We start from the raw sequence: 11,750 nt of genomic DNA, 5'->3' as shown, positions 1-11,750 counted from the left end.
ATCCTGTCGGCGAATAGAAAGTTACATTTTGAATATTATGATCCCAGAAAAAAAGTTTCTGAGAAAAAAAGTCTGTTTTATAAATACTATAGCTATTAATTATATAACGATATAATATAGCTAATAAATACAAAAGATATATTTAAAGCAAAACAATAAATAATAAAATAATCATAAAAAAGTCATTGAATCGTAGTCTATAATATTATTAAAAAATAATATACATTACACATAATAATATGTAGTAAACCCAACAATAGTATAGTCAAGTTATGTATAATTATTAATTATGCATATAATATAATATAATCTATGATCTAGTAGTATGATTAGTGAAAATAGTTATTATTAATATTTAATCTAGAAGCCTAGATGAAAGGTGAAAACAACAAGTTTAAAAAATTTGTACCAAAAAATGCAAAGCTGACAATAAAAAGGAGTAATATTAGCAAAATAGGCATATCACGCGATCGCCGTTCGTACGTCATTGATAAAACTCATATAAATACGGGTAGAGAACTTAAAAGTTTTGGAGAAATTTTTGCGTCAGTCGAAATATTGTGAGTTTACGACTGTGCGTCTATTATAGTATTGTAACTTAATTAATACTTATAGGCTATAGCACAGATTATAATAATCTGTGCTTATATTATAGTAATAAACGTTTAATTTTTTTTTTTTTTTTTTATTGATCTAAAGACTAATGGCCGTTGTCGCCGATGTCTTTAGATCAATAATAAAAAAAAAATAAATTAATTGTATTAAACATAATGAATCGAAATGTTGATTTATTCATTACCTACCTCTTCACAAAAACGTTTCAAAATTGTAACGAACGTGCTACGTCGTTAAATAATTTATAATAATTATTGTGGTATCGATCGTCGCGTCCTGCGCAGCGATCACTTCAAAATTTTGATGTCAGGTGTAGGGTCACATACAGTTGCGTAGATATCATCGGGGAAAGCAGGGCAGTGCTCCCTGGAACCCCTCTTGGTAAATTTTAAAAATACATCCGTTCATCCGTAAAATAATTGAAATAAAATTGAAAAAAGGATGGATATTTTAAATATGATAATTTAATATTATAAATTTAATATGAATATTTTATACCTATAAATACACACAATATGCAATGATCAGTGTTCGACTACAGAGTAATCGTTATCTTATCGCACAACGGCCACCAAGGTTTGTAAATAAAAGAGACGATTGGGACGTACATAGAAATCAGGCCACAGAAACTGCAAGCAAATAATATGATATTGATCTTCATTTTCAAGTAAAACGACAAAGCAAAATTAAAAAACATTTTGACGAATTAGCTTCTGATCACCGATTTAGTAACAGAAAAGAGATATTTAAAATAACCATTTTTAATAATAGGTACGAGTCGTACCGTACGACATAACTATCACTCAATTAAATACGCGTTTTATTGGTATGAGTAAAGTCAGCAAAATATTTAATTTTTTAACTCCAAAACTATTGCATAGCATTGACGAAAGAACTCAGTTGCAAAAATGTGATCAGTTTCAAAGCAAGATGTACTAGGGCCATTTTTCGCCACAGTTTCTCAATGTTTACCATCTCACTTTCCCTGAATTAACTGAGACGTGTAATATTTATCAGTTATGCAAGGATATAATAACCAAATTTGGAGTGATATAAGGATATAACAGAAGTGTTCATGGAAATTATACTATTTTATATACCTACCATTCCTATAACTACAGCAGGTGCTGTAAGATCCTTCAGCAAATTAAAAATAATCAAAAATTATCTTAGAAATAGTACCGGATAAGATCGACTCAAATATTTATCATTGATTGCAGTTTCAAACGAGGCAGCTTCAAAATTGGATTTAAGTAAAGTGATAGATCACTTTGCTAATATTAAAGCTCGTAAAAACTAAAAGGTTATAAATTTGATTTGATAGACTTTATTTTATCTTATTTGATTAGAAAGAATTAATAATTAATAAATTTATTATAGTAAAATGTTAATATTTAAAATTTTTTTTAGTAATTAAATGGATTTCATTTTTATTTTGAGTATCAATTAATTATCAGTTTATTATTTTCATTAATGGTTTTACAGTGGTATTTATATTTTAAACAACAATATAACGTATAATGTGGTTTTTCCTATAGATAGAATTAAGGGGTCTAATTTATTTACTGTCCCCGGGCCCTTTTCCATCTTGTTACGCAACTGGTCACATATCGAATAAAATAAAATTGCTTTTGACAATATAATATAGGTAAGTAATTTGAGACCTACCGACGAACTATACGGTCAACTCAATCAAGGGATTCACGCTGAATTGTAGCAGCAATTTGGTTTTCGAAATTATTATCCTGGTCAAAAGGTCAGTTCGAGGGACTGGTGGAAGGCAGGACAGAAGGGACTGCTGCCTGGGGCCCGACCATTTTAAGGGGCCTGTGTTTTTCAAGGGATTTAATAATGATTATGAATTTATTCGTTTTTGAATTACAAAAAGTTTCAAAAATCAATTAATAGGAATTTGTCGATTCTTATTGTTTTTGAATATTCAATATCGTAAAACCTAACACTTAAAACTTATAAGATACCAACAAAACTTGTAGTGAATTATCTATTCATTTTTTTTATGTATTTATCAAAAGAAAAATTGTTATGAGCTTATAACTGAAAAATAATTTAAAATTTTTCATGATTTTGATGAATTTCAGAAAAAATATACAGAAGTCAATAATGTCGAAAATACACACATCATTGTAAATACAATACATTCATTCCTCAATCCATATTATGCTCAGAATCTGAACATAAATAAAAATTTAATAGTTTACCTACGCTTAATGCATGTTTGATTGTATCCGTAAAAAAATTTTTTTAGTTACATTAAATAATAAAATAACATTTAACTATTTATGGGGATTTGATACCATGATTTCTGTATTGTCTAATGCACGCGCAGTATAAGATTTTAGTCATATTATTTGTCAAACATACCAAATAATAAAGTGAGTGATAAGAATTCTGAAAATAGATTTAGCTTTGATGATAGGTCTACTTCCTACTTGAGATCAACTTTCCCATTTCCCATATTTTTGATTTTTTGATTTCAACTTCTCTAAAAATTAAAATATAACAATTGTTTTACTATACTCTTTTTTAATAACGTTTTTAGGAATTTAGGGGATAACATCAAAAATGTAGGAAGTCGTTGTCAAGTAGACTTGAAGAAATGACGATAAATTCAAATCTGTTTTTAGAAACATTGTGATTTCATTAGATCAATTGGTACGTTTGGCAAAAAAATCCTATGTTGCGTGTGTGTTAGGAAAATCTCGGTATCGAAAATGTCGTCCGTAGGCTGTAGCAGTTCGATGATTGCGTCACTATTGTACCAGGAATCTATGCGCTTGTGTTTGTTATTTCATAATATTATACCAGAATATTGTTTTTAAGTTTCTCTGTCTCATTGCCTCAATTTCTTCTCTTATTGTTAGTAATCTAAGATCAATCTTGTGGCCATATATTTCCCTGGTACTTATAGTGCGTATTATTCAAGATGAAATTAGTATGAAAAATTCAAAAATCACAATTTGCTTATATTATAGTTAAAATTAATATTATTAATATCAAATTATTGGTATTTTGCTTCACCTACTTTGTTTTTTTATAGTCTTTCATGACGATAGTTAAAACCCAAAGATCAAACTACTGGAAATCAAAATTTACTAAATTTTATTTAAATTAGTTAATAATATATATTCCTGACGAGAGTCATTTTTAAATGCAATAATTTAAATGAAATTTCTTTAAAAAATTAAATATTATACAAGTATATAATTATTAATTACCTTATGCCAAGTCGCCAAGAGATGCAAGCAAAGGTTTGTTTTATATTATATTGTTTTTTATATAAATGCATTGAAAAAAGGTTTATGTGTATTAAATTTTTTAATAAGTTTTATAAAAATAATTTTTTTAGTTTAAAAGTTATTTTTCCAAAATTCGTATTAATTACAAAATATATATAATTTAATTTTTTTGATTTACCTACTCATAATAATATATTAATAGAATGGGGCAACCTCCCCATCTCGTAAATGTTTTTTAGTTACATTTTTAGAATATAATATATTCTAATGACATAATGTGTTATATATCAGAAATATAATAGGCTTTAGCCCCTCTATATTATAAATAACACTGGAAAACTTTGAGTAAAATAAAAAAAAAAATATTATGAATTATGATGGTTTTAAAGTGGTATGTGAAGTGTAAGTCATCGCAACAAAAACACTCCATCAACGGCATCAACAATATAAAAAACCACTTAGAAAAAAAAAAAACATAAAAATAATTGATTTTAAAGAGGTGATAATGTGATATATAAGGTAGAAACTAAGTAAATGTTGTATAATGTAGTAATGTGTAAAATATATTCAATAGTAATCAATGAAAATAAATTAAAAACATTTTAAGTTAAAACATTAAACAAATACTTAAATTCTATTGTAAAATATTATTTCATATTTTGTGGTATATAGTAGTAGGTATTTGGATAATCAGGGCCTGATTAAGGAGTTGGTCGCCAGTAGGCTAGGGTTGATTTTTACCTCAAAATTATATTGTGGCACCCCAAATTTAACGTTGACTGATTTGGCGCCCTAGGCTGTAGCCTATTTAGCCTATTGGTTAATCAGGCCCTGTGGATAATGCATAGTTGCATGCTTACTTAAGTAATAACGTTTATAGGTTCAGTACCTACTGTATGACTATAAACTATAACATTATGTCTATGTATTCAATATTTGACAACTCATATTCTATTCCTAAGCAACCTTAAATATTTTTTTTATTTTTTAGATCAATACTTTAACTACTTAGTTTGAGTGTTCAACTGCTTTTCCTTTTTCATGACCTATATTTTGTGTTATTGCCAATTGACAAAGGTCAAACATTATAACAAAATTACCTAATGTCATTCATTACTTTGTTATACCTAGTAGTAATTAGAACATATGAAATATTATTATTATTTATTAATTTCAAGTGCGTAACTCTTGAATACATAACAAAATAGTTAAATTTAGTTAAATACAATTTGCTATTAAATTAATCGATATAATAATAAGAAACAAAAAATAAATAACATAGCTATGTAAAAATAAATACCATTGGAACAAATATTCATGATTTTAACGAATTTAATCTAAATACTATCTTTAATGTCACAAAAATATTTTGGATTAGATCAAACTTCTTTTTTATTTACACAGATAACAACTATTAGAACTATTACGAGGTACTTGAATTAAATTTTCAAGTTTCATGTTCGAGCAAAGTTATTTATTGGTAATAAATAATAAATAATAAAATCTAAAATTCTTCATGCTTATAAATGGGTAAGTCAAAATATAATAATAATAGTTTAAAGTATTTAGGGTTATTCATTTTTGAATAATTCTATAAAAAAAATTGAATTTATTTTGTTAAAAACTAGTTTTGTGTAAATGTTTCCTTTTAAGTGATTTTCTTAATTTTTTTTTATTTTTCCCGACATTTTTGAAAATGCTAAGAATTTTTTATCTTTGGTATCTCCTCCTATCCTCAAAGGACCAACTAGATTTACTTTCCTACTATAAAATATGCTGTAGTAGAAAATCTAGCGATATCTACTGTTACAAAAGTGAAAAGGTAAATGACAGACCAAAAAAAACATCATTTTAAAATCAATACATTTATCTTTTTTTTTTATTGAGATTTTAACTAAACATTATAATATCTTGACAATTAATAGGTATATACATATATATTATTAATCACTTCATTCAATAGATTAATAATCAACAGATATTGTTTAAATTTCCCAAGAAAAATTAAATTTTTTCTGATTTCAACAAATAAATTAGCTAATAGATTTTTACTTAAACCAAAAGTATTAATATAAAAAATGATACGTCTTAATATACTACAAGTAATTGAAAATTTTAGTTCGTTACAGAATACAGAATCAAAGAAACTAAAAAATTTTATTTTTATTTCTGTAATGTGTTGCTTGATTGTATTTTAAATTTGTATACATGTACAATTTGTACAATGTACATTGATCAATGCATATTTTAACTGAACAAAATTATATATTTATTATATACATATAACTTACTATATAAGTATAGTATTAGAAAACATATTAGGTAATTAACATTAAATTTTATAAATCTGACAATTTAATATTATTTTCGCAATGACACGGACAAAATCATATCAAATTATCATCAGTAACCTGCTTATTAATGAACCTTATAAATAATAATAATTATATTTATATATTATGCATTCACGTCAATCCTGAAAAAACATTAAAAAATTATTTAAATATGTAGGAGTCATCTATAAAGTATACATGACAATTGTCATTGTTTCTAAATTTGACTAATTAATAAAGTAATCACGTAATATTATTATTAAGCAAAAAAGATACTCCGTAAAAATGTATTAAATATGTTTGTATTTTAATGCAATTTGAGCTATTAAGAATTCAAATATTCAATTTCAGCCGAAATATGGTAGGTTAATAACCTGAATTGGTGATTTCTACACTCAAAAGACTAAATATTGAAAAATGTATATATTAAAATAATTATTTTAAATTTTTGCAATTGGTAAGAATGTTAAGCGTTCTACACATTCAGTGATGAAATTAGAACTGCAAAGATGACACTGATAAATATGTGTAACAGTTGGTTTTTACACTAATCAGTTTACAGAATTTAGAATAAAAAAATTACATATTCATGTATATATAAAAAAATTATTTTTACAAATATATATGTAATTTATTTATTTCTTCAGTATTTGAATAATTTTTATATATAGTTCAGCGATGGATATGCGATCTTCAGGACGATTGTCCACACAGGGAAGATGAAACAGTCACCAGTGGCTTAAGAATGGATCACTCAACATTTAACGGTCTAGAAACTAATATTGAGGATTTTTTAAACAAAACTAATTTCAATAAATATAATAATAACTATAATCATTTAAAATTGTTCTTATACAGTATTAAATGTAACCTTATCATCTGGTTTGCTCTCTAGAGAAAATGGAGGTATTCGACAATCAAATAAATGTCCATCCTCACGTTCCATTCGAAATGTTCCCCTAAAAATAACAAAATCAATTACATGTATTTTTTAAATACAGAGTGCATATAATAGTATCAAGTGATTAGTACAATCTAAATTCTTAATATAAATACTATTGTCTATTTAGTGATTTAGTAAGGGTACATAATTATATAAAAATAATAATATTAATAATAATAATTAAGATTAAGAGAACATGATACCCGCATGTGTTGTCTCCGTCTTACAATGCGTAACATAAAAAAAACTGTTTCAGGCGAGAAAGAACCGAGAAGTCTACAGTTATAATTAATAAACCAAATATTCACCATGAAAAAAGGAGAATTTTAAATGTGTTTCAATATTTTTATTTTTTCGATTAGACCTATATATCATAAGTGATTGAAGTTTGGAAAACTTAATAATATTAGATTTTTAAAAGTATTATAATTTTTTTTTATAAATGACATCAAACAAATAAAAACACTATGACACAGAAAATATTGACATAAACTTTTGGCGTTTCTACTAAGAGTACAGATTGAGTGGTTCTAACTTACACTAAACAGTTTTTACTATGTTACGTACTTTTAAGTTGGGGACAACAAATACGGGTATCATGTCCTCTTAAGTTATGAATTTGAATCTTATTTTTTATAGTTTATAAACAGGTCGATGTAATAATAAGGATGTTATTAATATTTATTATAGGTACATAATAAAATTTTAGAACAGTTTTAAAAGAGTCTGAATTAGTCAATTTTTAAATTGTATGGATGAATGCTGGAGTTGTAAACATGCGACTAGTTAGTGATCATTAGTATGTGTGACCGTGAGTAAAAGAAATAGCATAGCACTCCCGCGTGCATATGGTACAAGTCACAGGCTCTGTATTGCGCGAATGAATGGTAAACAATTTATGCTCATTTTAATGTTCTGAGACCTAACCTAATAATGCGATAATATTTCAGAAACCTGATTAGAATTTGTTTTAAAGAGATCAGTCAATCCACATTTTTAGATTTCTAATTTGAATTGCAAATAATGGACGTTTAGAAATTTTGAAATACCAAAATGTTAAAACCAAATGTATAGTTGTTGGAAGGAGAGGGGTATTAAAATTGGGAAAATTTGACTGACCAGTATAGTTGAGAATAAAAAAGAACAGCATAGAATTTACCCCTATCAGCCAACTCATAAAAATGTCATTGCAGCCAGACTATCCAGATTAGCAAATAAACCAACATCAGAGAACAAAAGAATACTAGAACTACACAATAATCAAGACTATTCTAAAATACCAGAAATAATAAAAAAAGAAAAAATAATAAGCCCACCTTGGACAAGCCACAAGCACATACAACATTAACATTGAACTAAACACATTACACAAGGAAAACACCCCCCCGAATATATAAAAAAATGTTCTAAAAAGCAATATTGAACATCTTATTGATTTTCAAGAAATATATACTGATGCATCCAAAAATAATGAAGGGGTTGGAATAGCCTTAGTAAAAAACAATCTACTGCAGACTTCGTTTAAACTACCACCAACATGTTCCATATATACAGCCGAAGCAGTGGCTATACTACTGGAAATCAAATATATAAATAAAAATGAAAAATATATTATTCTAAGTGACTCGTTAAGCTCCATCATTAGTATAAAAAACAAATTTAATCCTAGTGATATAGCAATACAAATCCAGAACAGACTTGAAGAAGCAAAAAGAAAGAACAATATCATAATCCTTGTATGGATACCTGGACACATAGGAATTGATGGCAATGAAAAGGCAGACAAACAAGCTAAACTAGCTTCCCGCTCAAATGACGCACAATACATTAACTTTGCTCAGTACTCAGATGTTAGAAAACAAATTAAATAAATCACAACCTCCCTTTGGCAAAACATATGGAACAAACAAACAAATAAACTAAACCAAATTAAACAGACAGTGAAAAGATGGAAAAGAAACCCAAACATAAGTATCACAAATGAAAAAAAACTAAATCGAGCCAGAATTGGTCACACAAAAATGACACACGGATACTTGATGGCAAAAGACGACCCACCTATATGCCAAGTATGTGGCACCTCACTATCCATCAAACACATATTCGAAGAATGTAGAAAATACCAAAAAACCAGAGATGAATTAAACATAAGCCACGACATTGGAGAAAGTCTAGGTCCAAATCCTGAAAACGAAACAAAAACGATACATTTCTTCAAACAATCTCAAATATTAAAGTTATTATAAGTTAACAACAACAATTTTGACATGCACATAATTATAAGACACAAAATGTCCAAAAATTTACATATTTATTTTGTATATTAAAATTAACAAATTTTTTTTTCTTTCTTTCTAATTATATAAATTAATCCAATGCTAATGGCCCATAGTTGTCGAAGCGGAAATTCTTTGTAAATTTCAAGACCAATAAAAAAAAAAAAAAAAAAAAATGCCATTGTTTTTATTTAAAATTGAATTATTAAGTATTAGGAATATAAATAGTTTTTAACTTAAACAAATATTGTGATATAATAACCAGTAAAAATCTTAAAAAAAGATATACCTATGTTGTTTTAATGTAATTTATCTAAAAAGTATATTGATATAAAATTATAATATCATTAAGCGTAAAAATAACAACTAACCACATGTGACCACTAGGAGCTTGTAAGCTGACATGACTGCTATATTGAAATGCTGGTGATTTTTTTGAGAGTAGAGGTTCTTGGCCCACAACACCTCTTCCTCGTACAGTCTCTAATGTTCCAGATAAACTAAATATTCTCCAATGTCTTTCTCTTAGCTGAACGCTTTGTTCACCCAAATTTTCTAATCGTATACAATATCTCCACTTAACATAAATTAATCAACTGGTTATAACTAAATATCACATATGATTAAAATCTTTTAGATATTACTCACCCAGTACACAGAATTGGTTTGAGATTCTCTATAGCCCATGTAGAATGGTATTACTGTGATTCTAACATTTTCCGTAGTTTCTTTATGAACATCCGACAACTCCAGCCAAGGATGATTTTTTTTTTGCCACGACCGAAGAGTTTCTTGTGCTCCAAATGGTGGTTCTACATTGAAACAAAATTGTATAGTGATTAGTGAATATTATGTAAAGAAATGAAATAAATCTAAAATGTATTTTAAAATAATCAAGTGAACTCTACTAGTGTCCAGTACAAACAATAATTTAAATTCAAGAAATACATTTACCCATAATAATATAAATAGTATAATTATAATTCATAATAATAATAATATATTAATCATTTACCTTTATTAGGATAATACATGAGAAATTTATCAAAAAGCTCATGTTGTAATGGTTGTTTTTCAGTTGCTGTGTATGGAAGTATATCTTCCTGAGCTACATAATCTAGACCAGGTATTGCATACAAGCTACGACTGGTATCCTGATTTCCGAGAAAAGTTACAGCTTCTGTTTGTGCTCTCTAAAAAATATTTTCAAAATATTAAGCCATTAATGCAAATTTGGATAAGTATTTAAAATTAAATTACAATAAATGGGCAATCTCTTTCATCTATCAAAGTTTGATAATACGTATGTGTCTTTCCTTTAATATCTTTTCCTGTTGCGCTAAAAAAAAAAAAAAAAAAAATAAGTTAGTTTATTTTAGCATTTAACATGTAATATTTCAATAGCTTAGTGGTAATATATTATAATAAGTACAAAGTACTACTTTTCTGCTTTGATGACAACATCACGGTCGTATACTCTGGCTAACCATGGAAACAATATCACTCCTCTATATCCAAATATCCGGTGAAAAAACAACTGACCAGTTTCATATTTTTCAATAGGCTTTGGTACATTTAACTGACCCACTTCTATTAATCTAATGATGACAAAAACATCCACAATATCAATAAGAAACATATTTTCCATTAAAACTTAAATATTTAATTCAGAGACTAAAATTACTGTGTCGATAAATTCGAGTTCACAAATAATGAGGTAAACAACAACAGAATTAGTAGTGTTGTGCCATATAGTTGTATGTACATAATATGTTTATATATTTAAAGAAAAATTATTACCTGACATAATAACGTCTACATAAACACAATATATTGTTTCTTCCAAAATTTTTAAACATTTTCTTTTTCCTTAATATAAGCTAAAACACTTGGGTAATTATATTGATTTATAAAATATAATAATATATAACAGTTACAATTTTTAGCGGATAATGGATATTATACAAAATTTCATCTTATTTAATAATTATTTGTCATCTAAATCAACGATATCAGATACCTATGTAATCAGTTTCAATATTATCACGTTCAGATAAACAAAAGTCAAAGTTTATGCATATATCCACAGATATATGAAATTATTATTATTATTATTTCATATATTCTGTGGTAATATCAGAGTGAGAACTTACTCTTGTATTATGTTACCCATATTTAAGGTGTATATAAATTTAATTGTGATAATATTACATACAACTTTTTTAAATTATAATTATGGTTGTCAATTTATTGATAGTTGATAGCTTGATACCATATCATCACCATGAACTAAGATATATCTTAGTTCATGATCACATATTATATA

The 11,750-nt window shown here is 26.7% G+C and overlaps 1 protein-coding gene and 1 pseudogene across 6 annotated transcripts; one reads left to right on the top strand and one right to left on the bottom strand.

The window, feature by feature from the left end:
* Positions 1–6,117: 6,117 nt before the first annotated feature.
* Positions 6,118–11,414, bottom strand: POLDIP2 (DNA polymerase delta interacting protein 2). Of its 6 annotated transcripts, none has more exons than XM_089223688.1 (8): positions 11,109–11,206; positions 10,867–11,022; positions 10,685–10,763; positions 10,440–10,617; positions 10,073–10,236; positions 9,796–10,001; positions 7,077–7,164; positions 6,118–6,348 (listed from the first exon to the last, which is right to left on the bottom strand). In XM_089223688.1, the coding sequence occupies exons 1-8, from the start codon at positions 11,189–11,191 to the stop codon at positions 6,343–6,345; spliced, it is 960 nt and encodes a 319-aa protein (XP_089079814.1). In that variant the 5' UTR covers positions 11,192–11,206; the 3' UTR covers positions 6,118–6,342. The 6 variants fall into 6 exon arrangements, with proteins under 6 accessions (XP_089079814.1, XP_015375069.1, XP_015375057.1 ...); XM_015519583.2 differs by lacking the exons at positions 6,118–6,348; positions 11,109–11,206 and adding exons at positions 6,729–6,981; positions 11,225–11,414 and having other exon boundaries at positions 7,062–7,164; XM_015519571.2 differs by lacking the exon at positions 6,118–6,348 and adding an exon at positions 6,729–6,981 and having other exon boundaries at positions 7,062–7,164.
* LOC149057700 (uncharacterized) lies at positions 8,263–9,545 on the top strand (annotated as a pseudogene).
* Positions 11,415–11,750: the final 336 nt, after the last annotated feature.

This window comes from Diuraphis noxia, unplaced genomic scaffold, assembly GCF_037042655.1.
Source record: "Diuraphis noxia isolate RWA-SAM2 unplaced genomic scaffold, SU_Dnox_SAM2 contig0003, whole genome shotgun sequence".
Taxonomy (NCBI): domain Eukaryota; kingdom Metazoa; phylum Arthropoda; class Insecta; order Hemiptera; family Aphididae; genus Diuraphis; species Diuraphis noxia.
The sequence above is the reverse complement of the archived record's forward strand: the minus strand, read 5'-3'. Positions and strand labels throughout refer to the sequence as shown.